Source organism: Ischnura elegans, chromosome 5 (genome assembly GCF_921293095.1).
Source record: "Ischnura elegans chromosome 5, ioIscEleg1.1, whole genome shotgun sequence".
In the NCBI taxonomy this organism is placed as follows: domain Eukaryota; kingdom Metazoa; phylum Arthropoda; class Insecta; order Odonata; family Coenagrionidae; genus Ischnura; species Ischnura elegans.
The window spans coordinates 96285398-96307639 of record NC_060250.1 but is presented as its reverse complement, the minus strand read 5'-3'; the positions used below and the strand labels follow the sequence as shown (position 1 = coordinate 96307639).

At 38.5% G+C, this 22242-nt stretch overlaps 1 protein-coding gene across 1 annotated transcript in view; it reads right to left on the bottom strand.

Moving 5' to 3' along the window:
* LOC124159292 (formin-like protein) overlaps positions 1-22242 on the bottom strand; it is a 380361-nt gene that overhangs the window by 35519 nt on the left and 322600 nt on the right. The window contains exon 4 of the mRNA XM_046535011.1: positions 7072-7151. Within this exon, the coding sequence (XP_046390967.1) occupies positions 7072-7151 (80 nt within the window). The remainder of the gene's footprint in view (positions 1-7071; positions 7152-22242) is intronic.

The following is a 22242-nucleotide window of genomic DNA, read 5'->3' as shown; positions in this document are numbered from 1 at the left end:
AAAGAGAAAAAACCTGTTAAAATAACGAAAATTCTTTGGATGGGTAAGTGAAAATAAATATGATTGCGTTCCACAGCCAGCGTTGAATATAAATCTAAACTAAATGAAGAAATGAGCATTTAAATGACAAAGTGATTACTACCACGAGCACGAGCTCAGAGATTGGAGTTGGTTTGAAATTTATCTTCTCGCAAAAATTATACCTCTCGCATCGAGTATTTTTCATTTATAAACATGCACTGACTCTTTCAAGGCATTATTCCTACGAAATGGAGTAAAAATTATGAAATTCCATTTCCATCCGAATAGTCTAATCTGTTAAGAAGTAAAATTAGTGATTACGTTTACTTTTATTACTTTTGAAGAGCCTAGGAGAATAATGTGCATTAATTCATCACCATAAGGTAGCTCATACGACCTTTATTCAATCAGAAAAACACTACATTACGCATTCGAGTGCAAACACATATAGTCACGTCGCGTCGTTAAGTTTTGATTTTCCGAGCTAATCAAACTCGCGATATTTCTACGACCCAGCAGTTATTCATCAAAGCCCTAGGTACACAAGCGGGATATCCAGGTTCGAGAACACACCTAGGCGGATGACTTCTCTTTCTAATACATACGCAATTAACTTTTCTCTTCTATAGATAAATTGCTATTGATCTATCTCTAGTTTTACCATATCCTCTAAAATTTTAATATATTTTAAAAGCACAACTGTAACGCCTTATACAAAAGGAATATAAATCAATATCCAGACATTCAGAATATTCTTTACTCACGTAACATGCATGACCATGATATTTACAAATCATTACCTCGCTTCTACACGCTAATTTAATCGTCATAGTTGACCACAGACATTCATAAGCCGTACTTCACCATTGCTAGGGCATAAAGGATTTATAAAGATCTTTTAATACATCCAATCGCATTTCTCATAGATTTCAATGTGATGAAAGAAAAAAATTAACATTTACACATTTCCTGATTTATTTCTGGAGACAAACCAGGAAAAGAGGTAAAGGCTTTTATAAAGCAGAGTTTCACGACTGTTCCCTAAAAGTTAATTTACGCCCGCGGTTCCCGGGAATTGGATATCAGCGACGAATAGTTTTTGAGAGAAAAATTCGCCTGTTTTTATTCGCGTCGACGGAGCAGACTTCCACTCTGACGGCAATTTGTTTCACGTCAAATTCTCCACAGCGTCCCCACCCCCAACGATCCAAAACACATCGCTCCGGAGCCAGACGCCCTCCAACGGGGAAAAAGGATAAAATGACATATATTCCGCAATGGAACGAAAACTTCATTCGCGGTGCGTCTATGATATGCGACTGTGGTCGTACATTTTTTCGTCATTGAAACTCACGGTTCCGACTTCTGTGATTAATTGGTGACCAAATAAAGAGTTCACAGTTTGAATTGCAGCTGCAATAATTACAGTCTTTAATAACACTACTGCCTCACCAAGACTATATAATGAATTTAACTGGATAGAAAACAAGAAGTGATGTTTTGAATTTTGGCGGGGGCAACGATAGCGGCTATGGGAAGGTAGACAGGCGGAAGAAGTATATATAATGTGGATGAAAGCTTCTCGGGTTTCCAACCGGGTCAGGGTCTGCATGGTGTAGGCCGACGTTTCGTTGGGAGACTTTCCCAACGAAACATGTGGGAAAGACAACTGGGAAGAAACTGCCCAACTTGGAAGAACAAGGCTATTGGGATAGTATAACTAAAGAAGCCGTAGAGATCCGCCTTCACCCCAACAACATCAATAGAGATCGAGGACTGCAGCTAAGTAGCGCTTAGAACCTGGCATTAAATAGGACGAGGAAGGAGGAAAAATCACGGGTCAATCAGAGACCACCTACGTGAAGGAGGAGGGTATAAATATCGAAACACCGCGACATCGGCATCATCAGCCCTGAGGATGTTAGGAAAGTCTCCCAGCGAAACGTCGGCCTACACCATGCAGACCCTGACCCGGTTGGAAACCCGAGAAGCTTTCATCCACGCTATTCACTGGGAAAAGCTCAGATTCTTCAGAATATATAATAATTCCGGAAGGGGAAGTAAAATGACCAATTTTATGGGAAGCAAGGTTTCACTAGGGAGTACGATCTACAAATGACGATTAGGTATAATTTTATAATATAAAATGTACAAACCTCCAATTATTTTTGTTCTAAGCGCTGTTTTTGTTTTAAGTATTTTGTGCATGTATTTATTTAAAATGCGACTGTAGATATCTATGATGATATTTTTCATTTTATGTTACTATCTTAACTTTCCGATGGCAATCATGAGCTAAAATATAAAAATATAATCTAAGTCATGTATGAAGGTTCAGAAACTACAGCAGTGGGACGTAAGCATGCACCATTGAAACAAACCCACGCATGAACATTTTCAAGAAAAATAATAATACCGCACATACACGCAATACCGACGGATTATTTTACTCCAATTCATAAAATACGGGCGGACTTATATAGAATTCCCAAAACAATAGGGAAAATTCGTGTGTAGGTAGATAAGGTTGATTATATTCTAGTAGGTCCAACTATTCAATAGCTTATATACTTCACCACATGAACCTACCACTAGACTACCGAGGAAAACGTCTCGATATTTCATTTGACAAAAGCACTTGAACGTAAATTTTAAAAAAATATCCAAACGCTTACTTCTGAATATCCTGTTTTTTTCTGTGACGAAATTTATCGCAGACCCTTTTCCCCGTAGGCTCGGGAATATTTCCAAAACGGCAGCATTGATAACAGGTTGCGGCTTTTTTCAAACTCCTGCGCCAATCCCCGTCTATTGGAAGACGCGTGGTTACTATGGCAACAGACAGTGTTTTCCCCGTGCGACCCCCTCACCGCTCCCCGAATCGAACCCCTATCATCGAGCCTGGACGAACTCACTAATCGACGTCCCCGTGAGACGCCGTGCCCTCTCGTCGCTCACGACCGGGAGCACAGCGAAATTGGAGGGAAAGGGGAGGGTTGGAGAAAGGTTTAGGGGTACAGGGAAGCGTAAGAGGATTGGGGCGACCCCTGGGAAAGGCAAAATGAACCTCGATTGAAAAAAAAGGAAGAATGCGCCGTAATGAAGGGCGATTGTTGGGGACCCACCATTTTGGAATATCATATCACTCACAAAACGAGACAAGTGAATAAGGGGGATATGCAGCGAATGCAACCTTTTCTACATGACACCCTGCGTGCCCCTTCCATAGATTGCTTCTCAGGGGGTGAGTATCATGTATCCAAAATGAACTAAGCTACATGCTGCATGGTTTTAGGAGCTACAGCAATGACACGTCCACGAGCGAGACGGAGGTTAGCTTCCACCGAGGATTCACAATTCATTCCTCTATATGCCACCATAAATTAGTCAAAAAAGTAGTACTTAACGCAATGAAAAGTACTTGTCTTTTTCTACACTTATTTATTACAACCGATCCACGTTTCGGGACATAATGCCATTTTCATTTGCCTTGAAAATGGAATTTTGAGCCGAACCCTGAGTAATCAATCCTAGTAAATTAACGAAGAATATCAAATGTATGCCTTTATATCTATAGAATTTTCACTCATCTAACAAAGTGGGGGATCACTAAGTAAAGGTTCATGGCTGTCTCGTCCGGATTTGATTCTTCAATCCTCATTCAAATTCTCATTACAAAGGGTTAAGTTCGCATGAAACGACTTATGAACTTTCAAAATATGGTTAAATAGATGCAGAAAAATAACAGAAAACACCGTACTCCTATGCCGTCTGTCTTCCAAAGAAAAATGGATTAAAAAAACCTTAAGATTCGTTCCTTCACTAAACACCCTACCCGGAGAAAAAAAGAGTAATTAAAACGACCACACTGATATTGGCTGAAACCCTCTAGGGTAGAATAACGGGACTCATACTTTAAATTTCCAGAATCCCTGGCGGTGAATTCTTCTCGGGTTTCCATCCGGGTGAGCTCCATCTCCATCTCTGCCGACGTTTCGATAGAATCCTTTTCTATCGTCATCAGGGCCAGGGACGATAGAAAAGGATTCTATCGAAACGTCGGCAGCGATGGAGATGGAGCTCACCCGGATGGAAACCCGAGAAGAATTCACCGCCATCATACGCCGGGAAAAAGTGATATCTTACATTCCAGAATCCCTGTTCGTGTTGCCATATCCAGTCCAGTATGAGCCAGAAATTGAGTAGCGGCTGCCTCGTAAATTTTACCAGAAAATGGTTTAGGAATCTTTCAAGTATTCCGTAAATTAAGTGTCCCACTGTCAATTTTTCTGTGAATTTGTTCATTAAAAAATTACTTGCCAAAAAGTGAAGTAGATCTAACCAGATTACTTTCAACTACACGGTGTGGTAATTATAACCATGAATTAAGATGGTTCACATTTTCGTACACTGTGTATAAAAATAAAACATGGATGCTAGTTAATCTAATTATATTTTTTTTTCGAGTATACAAAAATAAGGATTCACTCCATTAAATTTAATACACGCCCTATAGTAACACCTGAAAACGAGTTCAGTGGCCTAAGAACTTTTGACTACAATGAAAACACACGATTTTGGAAGTACATAGGGCGAATATCGACTAACTCAGGAAGCTTTCAAATCACTTCGGTATCAAATGATTATGTATTATCAGTTCCTAGCATCGATCCAAGACAATGGGCACACGATTTAAACGGAAGCAAAGAGTGATACGGATAAGATAAAGAAAAGAGCTTAACAGTTTGTGTTACTGCCCGCTGGATAAAAATGTGCATGAAAACATAAGCGGAGAGAGATGAAAGCAATTATATGAGCACAAAAAGCGATTCTCATAGCATTATATCAATCACGATAAGGGTGGTTTTTCCGACTCGATGAAGTTGATACGATTGCAGACGGAGCGGCAGTAAAAAGGAGCCATGAGGGAGGTTTGGGAGGTACGATTCGACTAAGGGAGGGGGAGAGCAATCATCTCAGGAAGTGCTTAGCTACCCGTAAAAAGAGCCATTCGGAGATTTGCTGCTATACCATTCAATATTTTTTTTACAAAAACATGCTGATTGTGCGTCGTCGGTCTGATATCACAATGCAAAGGATTCAAGTAATTCTGAACTCCACTACGAATCATTATTTAAGGGAAGAAAAGAAAAAAAGTCTAGTTGCAACTTAGTACCTAGCTACAAAGATTATAACATCTACTAATAAACAGTCAATAGCCCATACTTAGGACAGAGATCTAGCATGGGAAAAAAGGGGTCTTTTAACTTTTTCAGGTTCGCTATTATTATGCAAACAGTGTGAGTGCTCCATCTATTGCTCATAATCATTCTGTCCTCAAAGAGCAGTGTTGATTTATTTTTTTATTTTTCTTAAGTTCACGTGGTTTTTGCAGGTAAGTTTTATTACTGTTAAATGTAAATAAAAAACCTAATACAGTTTACTAAGTTATGGTATTTTAGTTTATATCGTACAGGCATTTGGCGTCGCAACTGATGGGGAGGTATCCCTAACTTGAGACGACACAAAGAAAAATAAAAAATAATGGTGGGTTAACAATTCCTTATTATCAAAGTGCAAAGGCCATTTAGAATAATGGTTAACATTTACAGTTTATGGTCCTTTCCTACAGTATTTTCATTTATGCTAGAACATAAAATTGCCCAAGTATGGGCTACTGAGAGTAAAGTAAACTTTTTTAGTCTTAGTAGAATTATCTCTAATACACCAAAAAGATGAAAAAATCCCACACTACCGCCTTCCCAACGAAAAATAAAAAAACAAGTTTCAAACCATACAAAAATTGCTCACGGGCATACATATAAACAATACTTGTATCTCAATTCTATAAGAACACACGCAAATACATTTGAGAGAGCATACATGGAGACGAAACTCTTTAATTCATGCTAAATGGAATAACCCCAAGACAATAAATTTACGTGAGAGCGATAATTTATCTTATACGTGCTGTTCTGATAGGAAAAGATGTCATCTGTAAGCCAAGAGAGCAATATATGAGCTATAAGATAATGAAAAAAACCACAATTTCTTCAAGGGGAAATCATCCGGATTAACGATTATCTTTGCCTTACAATTGCTACGCCGATATTGCAAATAAAGTCTTATCCATCAGTGGTACACAAATCCACTTTTCTATAGCTTCTAAACCTAAGGATTAGGATTTTTTCTCATAGAGTACAGGGTAATATAAAGCAGATCAATGGAGATTCAAAGGAAACAATTATACTACTAAATAGCAGATACAAATGGGTCAAATTTATGGAGCACGAATAAAAAGTTTCCCATCCAAGAGTCAACCTAGAAAGCTAGCAGATCGAAGGGAGAGATGTAAAGTTTTCCATTTCCGTATGGATTACGTCTCCTGAAAATCTATCAGGGGAGATTAAACCCGAACGGTTACTCGACATAGTGACTCACATCCTTCAGGTAATCGCAACTAATATATATTTTGAAAATGAATAATATATAATGAATTCTGAAGCATCAGTGTCGCACTGATTTAAAGCCATGAGTATCCGCAAAGGATTACTTGATTAATACGTTTCAACAGAATTACGAAAGGCAATCACTTCAAGTACCTGCCCCCAGCATACGTATATTCTATAATTAGTTTCCAAAGGTCAACAACAGATAGGAGACGTGGAAATGATTCTTTTGTAAAGAGAATTAGCTAGAGTAGAGAGTAAACACATACAGATAAGGCTCACAATACCTTCGTAAAATAGAAACTCGGCCGAGGAAAACTTTACGTCGGGATGTCGTTAAACGATAAGATCATTAGAAAAATTACTCTTGCAATTTGAGAAGCCAATTTAAATAAATAAATATATACATATCTGTATACATATACATATTTATTTCCTTTTTTCGGTAATACGTTAGAAGGTGATGTATTCATGTACGCTCGAAAGATCAGGACAAAAGAGATACGATAAAGTTAAAGCAACATAAAAGTAAATTGAGACAAGCAAACCATTATTATGAAGAGAAATATTAATAGGCCGCAGGAGAGAAATGAATACTCACTCGATGTGATTGGTCCGAAGTGATATCTCAAGATCCCTTAGGACCTGCGTCGACGTCGAATCACCAACCATCTTCCGTTTCTACAAAAGAAAAAAAAACTATTAGAAAAACATCCTATGGGTAATGTGGCATACAAAAAAGAAAAAAATACAAACATGACCTTCAATTCAGGGATAGATCATTGCCCTTCGGGCTATATTGATGTGTGGGAGCATTTTGTATATATGTATATGGTTTCACTCAGGGGTCTGATCCATATTCTAATCTACACGGAGACGAGGGATACACAGATTTGTAACTTAAGATTTGTATCCTACTTTATTTCGTGAAATTTGACATTTTCTTCACTAAAATATAGAAGGATTAGGAACACTACGTCGGCGCAATTTACAATTAGTACGTTTAAAATTTGTTGTGGAATGAAAAATATACCGTCTCTCTTTCAAGGCAAATCCCTCGATTATAACCCTCAACATTCACAGCTTTGGATTTACACCCTGCAATATAACTTTTTAATGCTGTGGAATGAAAAATGTACCGCCTCTCTTTCAAGGCAAATCCCTCGATTATAACCCTCAAAATTCACAGCTTTGGATTAACACCCTGCAATATAAATTTTTTTAATGAAATATAATTTTTAAAGAATAACAGGTAACTAACTCTTTACAATAAAATAATATCCGTGGATATTAACAAAGGAAGCCCAAATATCGAAATCGCTTTCAACTTTGCCTCAGTGATTTAGAAGGATGCTTGTTTCATAGTGATTATTTTGCTCAATAGTCACTTCTTCCTCCCTAAACACTTCTACGAATCGATTCCACCAGAGCAATAATAACTCTTGACATTAGCTCGCTACTGAGTTTCAATTTAAATTTCTACCCCTTGAATATTCCGATGGTGATTTTTATGGACATAATCGGCACTTGAATATATATTGCATAGATATCGATGAAGATCGTATTGATCAAATCGGTATAATCATCTGCCGATAAAATACCGATATAAAGTGGAATGATGATTCCAGCTTCATCGTAAAACGGAAATTTGGACAAAAAATTAGGATTCTTACATAAGAGTGGAAATAATTACTACCAATTCAATTGAATAATGCCATGCATTGAATTATATCCCAGCGGATTTGAACTAACGAAAGATGAAGTGAAAGCAAGGATGTTATTACTACCAAAGGTAGTCTTCCGATAAAGGTAGGTTTTCAGAGAATATTTCACTCATCACCCCTGCCTGTCCCCTAATTCCACATTGAGCTTCTCTCACTAAACCACACTACGCCACATTCCATTTACCCCATAAACCCTATTTCCTTCCCCTCCCCGCTAACCTAATATTCTTCCCTCAAACCTAGTTTTCTGCATTCCCTAACCATTCAACACTCGCTCCATCCAAAACCTATGTTCTTTCCTCATCTCCCCTAGACGTCTCCTCCCTAAGAAGCTAAGTAAAGACAGAACCTAATTGAAAACGTTCTTACAATATAGAAGATAAGCTTCATCTTCAATTTTAGGAAATGCTATTCCAAAATACACCGAAATTCTTAAATATTAAGGTGTAAAGGTACATTATTTCATCATATCACAATGCCACAATCAATATTATCACGTGCAAACCGCGATGAACTCAAATTACTTCAAGCCAGCATATTAGAATATTAAATATTGCTTCGTAAACCATTCAAATATTACTTCCAGCGCTATTAATTTGTTTCAGGTTTAAGGAGGCATTTATTGATTGGAAATTTTCTCTTCCACATGCTTTTCGAGTTACTTCTAGTAAGGAAGTGCTCGGCCAGCAATAAGCGCACAATACTTGGTGAATATCGTTCATTAAAACTTCAAAGACATCGAGCGAGGAAACCGTCACTTGGACAATTCCAAATACTCTAGATACCACCAAGGGTACTGACAGTTTCCGTCTATATAGTATACCTATATCATGAATAGAAACCTTACTCATTATTAATACATTGTGAAATGAGCAGAGTGGAATTTATTTTCCTACCACGGAATTTTACTCAACAGCCAAAAAATTTCGACTCTAATCAATATAATTATTCCTTATTCGACTACATAAGCCCTCAAACTTACTTAAATGCAATGCTTTTTAACTAAAATGTTTCTTCACAGGAAAAATCCCGATAATTTTGCAAATCGTCAAGCCAAAACTAATACTGAATACTATATCGATTGTAATGCATGGTATTAGGGCATGGAAAAGGCCAATTTATCATTATAAACTAGGCATAAAATGCCCAAGGATTAATTAATACGTAGCAATTTTAACGGATTAGACTAAACAGCAATTAGGGTCGTCTCAAACGCAGGAAATGACATAGAGCACCGGAGGGTATTCAATGACAGGGAGAGGATTGATACGAATGAATTGAATGAGAAGGACCACTTCTCCCACTCTCTATATTCTCGGCTGGTAATTCATTGCGGCTCCACCGACTTCGAGAGGAACTGCGCTCCCAGCATCTCCTCGCGTGAATGGTGCTGCCACCAGACGGATTGCGGCTAATTCAATCACGTCAACTAGCGATGGTCGTACTCTCTCTCTCCTAAAGCTCCTTCCAGTCTCGGAGCTGAAGAACAGAGTGATAAGCTTATCGTAAGCGTTGCCGGGGGTAACGTCAGAGTAAACATAAATACAAACCCTCAAGGCGGCCGCGCATGAACCAAATGCCGAAGCCAACATTGAAACCCCAACTTCACTAATATTACGCGGAATGGAAAAAGTTAGCAAATGTAATAAAGTGGCATCTAAGTAATCCGGCAGATATCGCACCATAGCATTGCATGGGCGTACCCAGCGAGGGGCAGGATGGGGCACCTTCCCCTTCCCCCCCCCCTAGAAGAAAAAATCGCAAATGTCTATAAGGAAAATAATATTTTTTTCAAGCAAATAATTTTAAAAACTAATTAAGAGCTGCTACAGTTTCCTTAAAATTTTGATTTCATTCACCTTATCCATGCTTAAATCTTGCCTACAACTTGAACGACCAGGGCTTGCCCCCCTAGTTTTGATCCTGGGTACGCCCATGTAGCAATGCCTGATTACCGAAAACGCCGAATCACTGGAAATAACTAATAATTACGCAACTAAACAGCAGTACCTATGTTTTATTGTTTTATCGATATCAAGGATGGCCGAGTTATTTGGCTTTTTCTTGTATTGCTCAAACAATTCCATGCCTGGCCACAAGCTTCCCCACTAACAAACAACCACTTTTTCATTGAAGTTTGCCCAAGAATTCAAGTGAGTACACCACATCTTTCAGGTTAATTTCTTTTAATTATTCATTTTAACTGCCGTCCTTCGACAAAACCGCTGGGTAGCTGCCTGTATAAAAATGCTGGATTACTGTCAGGGCCGGAGAAGTGAATTACCGGATTATAGAGAGAGTATTGCACTTGAAAATAGATTTTTTCAAAATATTTCTCTTTCCCTTCTTTGCATTAAAATCAATGGAAATAAAATATCCACGCGAAATAAACAGCATGAATACAAACTTTATCGTCGTAGTCACCCAACCACACCCATCAAGTAATCTCGTATTTTGCTATTTCAATATTGCTCCGAAGCCAAAATCGCGCGTACGCATTAGACGGCAGTGAATTTAGGGACTCCAAGGACTCGGAGAATATCGCTCAACTCAAACGATAGGTAACGCGTAAGTATCGTTTTTTCATGAAAACAAAGTTTTCACTTATTCTAATAGAGAAAATTGCCTCAAAGAATGAAAATTTATAAACCAGATTTTACAGAAAATTTTGTCCTGAGACTGGAAAAATAAACGGGCTACTTTTGGAAAAGCGGGCACTTCAATACATGGGTAACATAAGAACAAATAACCATTTCCTCATGCAATGATGGTTTTAACATCAGAATTGAAGAGCCATTAGCAGAATAGAAGATCCTTCGCGAAATGAAAAGAGTGACTATCTACACAATTCTGCCCCCTTCCTGATTTATTCCAGTAACAAAATAATAAAATTCAAGATAAACAGCTTAGAAAAGAAAAAAATAAATGAGTGCTTAACCGCAATGTTGTTTGACGTCTTAAATTTGAGCTAAAGAGTACAAATAAGAGTAAAATATTTTTCTAACACTTTCAGTAAATCAGTCAGGGAAAAAACTAATGCCTTACATTTGATAACAGAGATTTTTTCACCAATTTCTTCATCGAGTTATATTTTAGGAATATCGAAGAGAAAAAGTTGAGACTTCATTGACAGATCATACCCACGAGTAGTTTTCCCAGAGTAGGCATCAACTGAGGAAGTTTTCAGCAAAAAGGTTTTGACTGAGAAAAAATGTTTTAATGTAGCACAAAATATAATATCCCTTAACGCTTTCATCTTCCGAAATTGCCGTATCGATTTCCCTGAGAGAATTATGAGTCGAATGCGCAAACATGCGAAAGCACAAATGTTTGGGGAGAACCGGTGAGTAAACAAAGACGAAATTGGAAGAACGAGCTTTCAGATGAGAAACTAAAGGAGAACCCAGAAAAGAACAGCTAGAAGGTAGGTATTTTACAACGCGGACGATAGCACACAAGGAACGGAAAAGGGGTTAAAAATATGAAATAGCTAATACAAATAATATGGAGAAAAAGAAAGTTATCTGCAACATAGGATGCCAGGGTTTATTCAATTGGAAAGAGGAATATAAGATAAACTGGCTGCGGCCCAATAATAAAGTTAGATGCACCAAAGGAAAATTAGCATACCGTTTCTTCACTAATAGCTTAGAAATTTACCTCCTGAAGCAAAATAAATCTTCATGGACAAGCACGAGTACCTTTACATATAAAAAAACTAATTCTCTTCGTTCAATTCTGAAAATCAATTTCAATTTGACTAGCACTTCATCGCTCAAAAATATTTCCAAATAAAATCATGCATTGCTTTTTCATTGATAAAAATCCCTGCTAATTGAGTACCTACACAATTATATTTATGTATAAATCGCAAAATTTTGTTGCTAAAACATTTTCAAAAAGTCCTCATATCCAGGTAATTACTAAGTTTACGGCAGCATCATTTATACGGAGCAAATGCATTTTGAAACATTTTTCAGGGAAAATCGCAGCCATTTCATAACATAACATGAGAAGATCACTATATTTTATCAATAGCACAATTCGCAAAATAATTAGCTTCTTTAGTAGTTTTTATGATAAACTATTACACAGATGCACAAATTTCCCCATGAATAACGAATTCACCCAAATTCCGCGATATTAGCAGTATTTGAAATGATCATTTGATAAGGTAGTTAGTGACCCTCTTTCCTTTGTTCGCCCAAAGTATGATCAAAATGAAATTAATCGTAACAAGATATATATAATACCGTATAAATCTCACACGGCCGATGCCCAGTTCAAAGTTAATGACGGCAAAGACGGGTAACAATCGGAAAGTACCCCAAAATATACTAATAATGCGCCGAATTCATTTTCATTTTTTGGAACTCTAATAGGAAACAAATGCAAAAATACGAGCATAGAACATAAAATATTAGACTGCGAGGCTAAATATGCATGCTGCACATTGGATAATTGTATAATGAACATAAAATGGCCATACGTTCTGCTTTTGACCGGGACAGTCCCGGTTAAGACCGCTTTTGAGGACTGCCCATCGGTTTCCGAAAATGATCTACAATGTCCCGGTTTCGAGCAAAAATTATGGGAAATGTGTTTTTATAATAACAGTTTATAACAGAGAGCGTAACAAAATACGTCAACAAGAGTTTAAGACTTGTCGTTGAGATGCTAATGCTTCCTAAATAATAATATAATAACTCCTATTATAGAAATTCATCTACCTAAAGTAGAAACAATATTTCATGCTGTATATGAATCAGGATAATCTGAATATCGTCGAGGTATTCCAGCTAATTATAATAATAAAATGATGTCACTTTTGATTTTACAAACCCATTTCCATGGTTAAGGTTCAATGACAACCCCCCTCCCGGTACTAAGATGTATCGGATTAGGCCAAAACATTTATGGTCACCCAAACTGAACATCGACTACGACTCCTGAAAGCCGCCCCTAAATGTCCCCCTAAACTTATGCCGTTGGAGCGTCTTTGGAGTGGGATGAAAGTGACTCTTACTACATTTCATAGCCATTGACTCTTGCTAGATATCGGTAAGAGATCGTGATGCGCTGGACGAGGGGTGGGCGGCACCTTCGTGTCCTTCGGCGTCTTTCTCATTCATCGCCCACGATCCTGAACAAAGCCCATTCAACGCTTTCATTTCCTCCACGGCGTTCTCTTCGGCTGCCTTCCTCCATCGGATACCAATCCCTCGTCCCCAACCTCTCATCCTAGCTCAGCATCTCCCCGGAGCCATCATAAACAACGCATCGGGTGAGCCCCCACCCCCTACGACATCTCAACACCCGGTCAGAACTCCCCCGCAGTCGTGGGAGGGGGAGAGAAACCGCCCCGCCCACACAAACACCATTCCAGCATACGACGGGAGCACGGGGAGATAACATTCCCCCACGGTTAAGGCTACAATGTACGGTACCCGAATTTCATGGTCGCCATTAACCCTTCCTAACCCAGAGCTGCTTCTGGAAAAAATTAAATTTCAAGACTTCTCATTTTAAAAACGTCAAAAACTTTTACTTAATCATAATTATTGTGGCAGCATTTTTCGCCTTTAAGCTTCACAGTACAGAAGAACACGTGGTTGAAATCTTTTCTTCATAGAGCTGAAAATGTATACCTTTTTTATGTTACTTAGAACATTAGGTTATAATGGGTTAACATTAAAGGAGGTTGCACCGAGACAAAGCCATTGAAAACAATCACTAGATTCCATATTTTAGCAAATATCAGTCATGAGTCGACTCGATTGCACAAGATCTAAGACCTCATTCCGGGATAAAGCTTTTTAAAAATTCAATGTTTGATTTATTTAAGTCGGAACACTTAACTATTTATATATTTTCATAGTGTATAAAATAAAAGTTACAGGTAGACTAAAAACAGTTACAGGTTCGGTTCCAGCGGTTAGAAATCATAAGTAAGTAGGAATCTTGATTAAATCAGGAAATTTGATTAAATCTATGGATAGGAACATTGAATTGTTTAAATTATTTGCATTATATAAACAGTGAAAGTCAAAAGTATGGTAAAAATTCTATCAAATTCGGCTTTATCGGATCCAAGTAATTCAAAAATAGCTGTTTTATCATATTTAAGCATTTTAACATTCAATTGTTTCTGTGGCATTTTTTAGTGTCCCCCCCCCCCCCCCAAAAATTTCTGGTACCCCCCCCCCCCCCCAGAAATTCCTTCGAACTTCCTCGAACTTCCTCCGAACTTATCCGCAGAACTTCTCCCGCCAAGAACTTTTCGCGCTAAGGTTTTTTCGCGCAAAGGATTTTTCGCGCAAAAGGCCTGTAGCAAAATCCTGTCTCTGCAAAATCCTGTCTCTGGAAAATCCTGTCTCTGAAAACCCTGCCTCTGGAAACTCAGCCTCTGGAATCAGCCTCTGAAACAGCCCCGAAACAACCCCGAACCAACCCCGAACCAACCTACCTGCAATGCAAGACTTATATAGGACTACTGCGGAGAAATACTTCTCCTTGGCAAGCAAGGGGAAATCGGTGCTAAGGCCTTAGTATTGCACTTGGAGTGAGAAGTTTTACCATTGTCCTATCACAAACTCTCTCTCCCTCCAACACCTCACCCCAGTATCTCCTTCCCCTCCATGTGTTCCAATGAACGATTCCTCTGATGTCTCAACCCAGAAGTTGAGGGGAAAATTCTGGGTGCTGGCTGTTGTCTCAAAACCAGGGAATGGTGTTTTGTGGAGCGGCCGTTTCTGCAGGGGCAGTGACGCATCAGTGGGCGGTTGTTGAATTCGCCTGGCTACCCCTCCACTCCCTGGAAGAAGCCCTCCCCTCAAATGCTGTCTCGCCTTGCATAGGCAAGCCCTCTTTCTGGTCGAGACCTGCTGGGAGTCACATGTCTTGTGAGCCATGAGATTTTTAGAGCAATTTTCTGCTGGTAATGTTTCCTTTGGGATCATGAATTTACTATCATTGTTTTCTGTAATACTTCTGATTTTTTGAATACTCTACTTTGAATAGATATCGTACGGTAATAACTCGTAAATTGTTTTTGGCTACCTTTTTCTTGTGAGCTGTTTTTCTGTTTGTGGAGTCTTACCCTGATCCAGCATGTGACCGACGGTTGGAGTATTTCCCTTGTCTGGACTTACGTGAAAAATCAACCAGATTTTACGACGTAACGTTACATTTTGGTAGCAGAGCGTGGTTCGATTTCCTGTCCTTTCGTCGAGGTCTCCCGAGTGCTGGACAATGGTGACATTTCTCCACTATTTCTCCACTTTTTGCAGTTTCTGGTTGTTTCTTCTCTTAAAAGTGAGTTATTTTATGTTCCATTAAGTGCTTTTTGGTTCGTGTGGGATTACGTGACTAGTGTTGCCGACTTTTCCTCGTGGTCATATGCCATTTGACATTAATGTTCGTAATGCTCGTAATGTTCTTGATAATTTGGATAGCAGCTCGTTATTCTCGCACTATTTTTGGTGATTGGACTCTTCCAGCAGAGATAGATAGTTTTAAATCTCGCTCTTTCTCTCTCTTTTTCTCGTTGTCGTCACTTCACTTCTCAAAATGCCTGGAGGTAATACTGACAACCCGTACGAAAAAACTTATTTAACCACGGGCGAGGATCGTAAGGCCAGGGGTACGGCTAATGTGTCCGTAGGAAGTGAAGTTTCTAATAATGAACGGGAATCTTCTTTAGAAGTGGTTCCACCTCGCCCAACGCACGAGGAAAGCAGTGATTTTCACGTCTCTCACGAAATGTCTGCTTCTCAGACATTGCCAGTTTCTGAAGGGTTAGTGATTGTCAAACAATTACTCAGTGATTTTCCGCCATTTGAAGTGTCAAACAGTGAGAATTGGTTTAATTTCATGTTAAAAGTTAATGAAATCGTTTCTTTGTCCTTGGTTCCTCTGTCAACGTTATTGTACCTTGTAGTATCTAAACTACCTGCCAGCTCTCGTCATTTTTGGTTGTCTATGTTAAACTTGAATCTCGCATGGTCTCAAATCACAGAAAAAGTTTGGGCTAGAATTGTTAGTGACAGAGAGTTTGATCGTTTGATCACTACGAAAGTTAAAAGATTTCAGTTCCCTCGCGAAACGCCCCACGATTTCGTGTGTTCTGTGCGTAATGCCACTCAGGTGCTGGGTTTGCAGTATTCCGAGTCTTCTATTGTGCGACTCATTATTCAAGGGTTAAATCCTTTAACAAAATCTGCAATTATGTTCTCAAATCAGCCTAACACATTTGTAGAATTGGACTCTGTTATCACGCAGGCTTCTAAACATTTAATGGACTGTGCTGAATATTCCAACACTTTCCATCGTATCTCTAGGAATCCGTCTTCTGTTGCCTCTTCCAGTGCGCCTAGGGAAGTTTCTTTTCCTATTAATTGTTCTTACTGTCATAAACCTGGCCACAAAGTGAACGAGTGTCGCAAAAGACGACGCTTTACTCAGCCTGCCGTGAGTTTGATGAGCGTCCGTGACAAGTGTTCGACTCGATTGCCAATATTATCTATTAATCTTCATTCTATGCCATGCCAGGCTTTAATTGACACTGGGTGTTCAGTTTCACTGTGTGATGAAGATTTCTTTGCTTCTCTGAAATGTTGCCGGAGAAAGGTTATTCGTAAGAATGTTGACGTCGATTTAATCACTGTGTCGGGGCAGCCTTTTCATATTAATTCCTCTGTCTCACTCAAGGTTCAAATAGGCAAGTTTTCTTGGAACCACGTGTTTTATCTAGCTAAAATCCCGTTTCCCGTGTTACTGGGTGTGGATTTCATTTGTAATTCAAAGATGATTATTCGTCCGGCGAACGTCAGTTTTGAAATTGCCCCGAATTCTCTTTTTTCTTTTACGGACAATTGCGAAGCGTTTAAATCGGCGCCAGTTAGTAACTCATCCGAATCACATGTTCTGTCGTCCACTGAATTCACGCTGTGTGATAAGTTGAAGGGTTTATTGTCAAAGTATCCTGATGTGATTTCTCAAGAATTGGGGGTCACATCTGTTATGACCTACGAAATTGAACTGCTAGATTCTACTCCGATTCGATCCCATCCTTATTCATTGTCACCTCCAAAGGCAAATTTAATGAAGAAGCACATCCAATCTTTACTTGATAAGAAAGTGATTGAGGTTTCCAATTCAAACTGGTGTTCGCCAGCTTTTCTAGTGCCTAAAAAGGATGGATCTGAAAGATTAGTGGTTGATTACCGTAAGTTGAACAAAGTTGTTAAATCGGACGGTTATCCTACACCTTCTGTTGAACATGCATTCCAATATCTTGCTGATGCAAAATATTTTACTGTTCTTGATCTCAATTCTGCCTTTCATCAAATACCATTATCTGAGAATTCTAAGAAATTAACTGCTTTTGTGACGCCGTTCGGAGTGTACCAGTATAATAGATTGCCATTTGGTTTTGTAAATTCTCCTCAAATATTCACTCGTCTCATTAATGAAGTATTGGGCGATTTGAAATATTCATGTGTTTACCCATATATTGATGACTTGTGTATCTATTCCAAGTCTGCTGAAGACCATGTATCTCATGTTAATGCTGTCCTCAACAAACTACGCAGTGCCGGTTTGACGGTGTGCGAGGACAAGGTTAAGCTTGGTGTGGAATCACTCACTTTTCTGGGCCATCTCATCACAAATGGAACCTTGCAAGTTGATCCTGAGAGAGTGAGACCAATTGAACAATTCCCAGTTCCCAGAAATGTGAAGGAAGTGGCCAGATTCATTGGACTTTGTGGGTTTTACTGCAAGTTTATTCCAAGGTATTCTGAAATCTCTATGCCACTGAATCGCTTGAAACGTAAAAATGTTCCTTTTCAATGGACAGCCGTTGAAAATGAGGCTTTCTGCCAGTTGAAGAAAGCTCTCACCAATCCACCAGTGTTATCTTTCCCTCGATTTGACGAGGAATTTCATTTATTTGTCGATGCCAGTAATTTGGCGGTTGGTGCCGTTTTGAATCACAAAGTAAATGGTGATTTTGTCCCTGTGGCTTTCGCTAGTAAGGCACTCTTGGAACATGAACGTAAATTTTCTTCTTATGAATTGGAGTGTCACGCAATTCATTTTGGAATTCAAAAATTCAGTGTTTACTTACAAGTAAAACCATTTCACTTGTACACTGATAATGGTGCCTTGACATGGCTTTTCTCTCATCCTAAGCAGTTGGGCAAACTAGGCAGGATGGTTCTTAAATTATCCTCTTATAAATTCACTGTGCATCATGTTCGAGGAGCATCTAATTCTGTCGCAGATTGTCTTTCTCGCATTGAGCCATCCTCATCTACAAATAGTCATTTAGATGTGGAATCTAACACTCATAAGGAGTCAGCTGTTCCTTATTCTTGTGTGTTACATAAATTGCCTTTGTCATTTGTCGACATTCGAAAACACCAAGAAACTGATCTCGTTCTAAAGGATATTTTCAATCAGATTAATAATAATTCCTTGAACGACAAAAACTATTTTCTGAAGGGACAGCTATTATGTTATGGGAATTCTAAAATTAAGCGAGGAAGAGCTGTTTTGCCTACGGTCTTGAGGCCTATGATTTTTCAATATTTTCACTGCTCTAGTATGTCTGCTCACTTGGGCATGGCTAAAACTTATGATAAGATTAGCAGACACTTTTGGTGGAAGGATATGAAAAGAGAGGTTTATGACATGGTCAGAAAATGCCATCTGTGTCAAACTTGTAAACCCAGAAATGCTCCACCTCCTGGCATGCTATCGTCGCACAATCCTTCTGATGTTTGGGAAAGACTTTATATTGACTTTGTGGGTCCTTTACCTCTGACTAAAGGTGGACACCAATATGTACTTTCTCTTATTGATGGATTTTCTAAGTTTTGTTTTCTTGAGCCAGTTCGCAAGGCTACGGCCGGTTCGGTTGTTTCAATACTCACTCAAAGAGTGTTTCCAAAATTCGGTTTTCCAAAATTTTTGGTTTCTGATAATGCACAAGTTTTCAAATCTCATGCCATTAAGGAGATGTGTTTGCAACTGGGGGTTAAGCAAATTTTTGTTTCTCCATACTATCCCTGTTCTAATCAGGTAGAGAGATTGCATAGAAATCTAAAATCTGCACTTGCTATTTTGTGCAATAATGCTCACCATATGTGGGACTCTATGCTTGCTGACTTAAATTTTGCCTTGAACACTGCCTCTCATGAGAGCAGTGGTTATTCTCCTGCCAAAATAATTTTCGGCAGAGAACTAAAGCATCCTTTAATTAATCAGTGGGACATTCCAAAATCTTTATTCGAGAATGATCTCAGCGATAGTGACAGACAAGTTTTCCTGAATCATGTTATTGCTAATTTAAAAAAGGCCAGAAATAGGTATAAAGAATCCTATAATAAATCTCACTCCCAAATCACTTTCTGTGTGGGAGATCTTGTTCTCTGCAAAAACCATCCTATCAGTTCTAAAGGTGAACAGAAAATGGCAAAACTGGAACCTCTGTGGAATGGACCTTTCGTCCTTAAAAAGTATCTCTCTCCTGTAACAGTTATTCTGGAAGTTTCTCCTGGGAAAGAGAAAATTTGTCATGTTTCTCATTTAAAGGCATATCATGATGGCATTGGTAATTCCAGTAATTAAAAGGAGAGAAATATCATTGATTTTTTTTTATTCTTTTTTTTTTCAATGAATGCTAATGTTTGCTTTCTCAAATACTATTTGATGCTTGATTTCGGTGTTGAATTTCTCTTGATTCCTAATAATATTGTTTTGATTAATGAATAATAAGTCTATTTCTATGCTTGTAATTGAAATTGTTCTGAAATATTGTATTGTACTTGCTTATTCTCATCTGCTTAATTCACTCATGTAATTTAGTGTTGGTCTACTGTGATTGTGAGATGGGGTAAGGTGGAGGAATTATGGGTGCTTGGAGGGAGAGGACGGGAGATTAACTTGGGGGGAAATCCCCGAGATGGCTCGTTTCCAGATAAGCTGTGGAGGTGGCCCCAGTTATTAAGATTCAATTGTGTTTTGTGTCACCTTTCCTCCACCAAGACTTTATGGACATTCTCACAATTCTGGACAGTGATAAGTGTCGTGATTTTGCAGTGTTCGATATTCTATCGATGGCTGAGTGATTGAATTGATCAGCTGATCTTAAGACTGCCTACTGTGTTTTAGTGTGGTTTTGGCGTTGAGTTGCGACCTTCATCGCCCGACAAGTATGAACTTTCATCTTGTCGCAACCAGCATGTAGCTCTCATTTCTATTGTTAATTGAAGAGTGAAATTTAGAGTGATTTCTTTTGTTGATGCAATATGCAGTTCTCATTTTGTTAGCATCGCCTATGATTCTTTTTTGACTTGTTTAATTAATACTGAGAGATATATATACACATCTTGATTAAATTTAGTCAGTACTTGTTCAATAGCTGACATGAATACCATATGCCTTATAAATTGTTAATAATTATTGGAAAATCGAGGAATTTAGTGCAATCTATTGTCATTTACGTAATCTTGTTGAATTTTGGAGGATTCTTTATTGATAATTAATTATGGACTGATAATATTTACAAACATGGAGGGTTTAAATGGGAGAAATACTAATGCCAATGTATATTAATTAAGTGAGACACATATTATGCTGAATATTTTTGCTGGTATTTTGATAACTAATAATTATTTAGTGAATAACCGTATTTTTGAATAAACTTGTACTTAATGATTATATAATATGGGGTATATATTTTGTTGGTCGACCCTAACTTTCTCTTGGGTTGCAATATGAATTTTGGGTAGAAGTTAAAACCCATTTTTGTCAATCGTTGATTTTTGATAAGGTGGTTGAACCCAACTAATGGGACAACCCAGGGTTCTGATGAACCCAACTGCTTCACCAACCCAATCTTGCCCATTTACTAAGTGGTTGGTTATTGTATTGCTTTACTTGGTTTTAAAAAAAAACCACAAAATATCTCTGATGAGAAAAGGAACATTTGAGTTTGGTAAAGATATCCTGGTGTTATACCAATAAAAATCTTCCCAGTTCCTTCTGGTCGCTGATGATAATTATTTGTAATTTTGATTCACTGTTCACCGAAACAAGCATCACATTATGACATATTGATTATTAATTTCATTTTCTTGCTATGTAATACTAATTAATCTACTCTATATCAATTCAGCATATTTCTTGTCTCACTCTTGTAATTATGTCATGTTACTCACTTAAGAATTCTGTTGAATTCCAAACATCACTTCTGAGGTTATTATTTACAGAGTGATAAAAATGTATGTTCTTGTCAAAACTATTTTTGAGTGATATTTCTTGAATACTGTTACCTCAATCAATAAACTTTTCAATATTCAGTTCAATTCTAACCACTGAATAATGGTTTTTTGTAAATTCCATGGGGGGTTAAACAGTGGGGGTTCATCCAGTGAAAACCAGTGGACCTGTGATGCCTCGATAAGTTTTCTAGGCATTAATCAGTTCTTGGTGGACGTGTCTTGGTCCCCAAGTTCAAGCAATTTTTGTGGTCATTTTCCCACAGAGGATGTGGCATTTTTTAGTGTCCCCCCCCCCCAAAAATTTCTGGTACCCCCCCCCCCCCCAGAAATTCCTTCGAACTTCCTCGAACTTCCTCCGAACTTATCCGCAGAACTTCTCCCGCCAAGAACTTTTCGCGCTAAGGTTTTTTCGCGCAAAGGATTTTTCGCGCAAAAGGCCTGTAGCAAAATCCTGTCTCTGCAAAATCCTGTCTCTGGAAAATCCTGTCTCTGAAAACCCTGCCTCTGGAAACTCAGCCTCTGGAATCAGCCTCTGAAACAGCCCCGAAACAACCCCGAACCAACCCCGAACCAACCTACCTGCAATGCAAGACTTATATAGGACTACTGCGGAGAAATACTTCTCCTTGGCAAGCAAGGGGAAATCGGTGCTAAGGCCTTAGTATTGCACTTGGAGTGAGAAGTTTTACCATTGTCCTATCACAAACTCTCTCTCCCTCCAACACCTCACCCCAGTATCTCCTTCCCCTCCATGTGTTC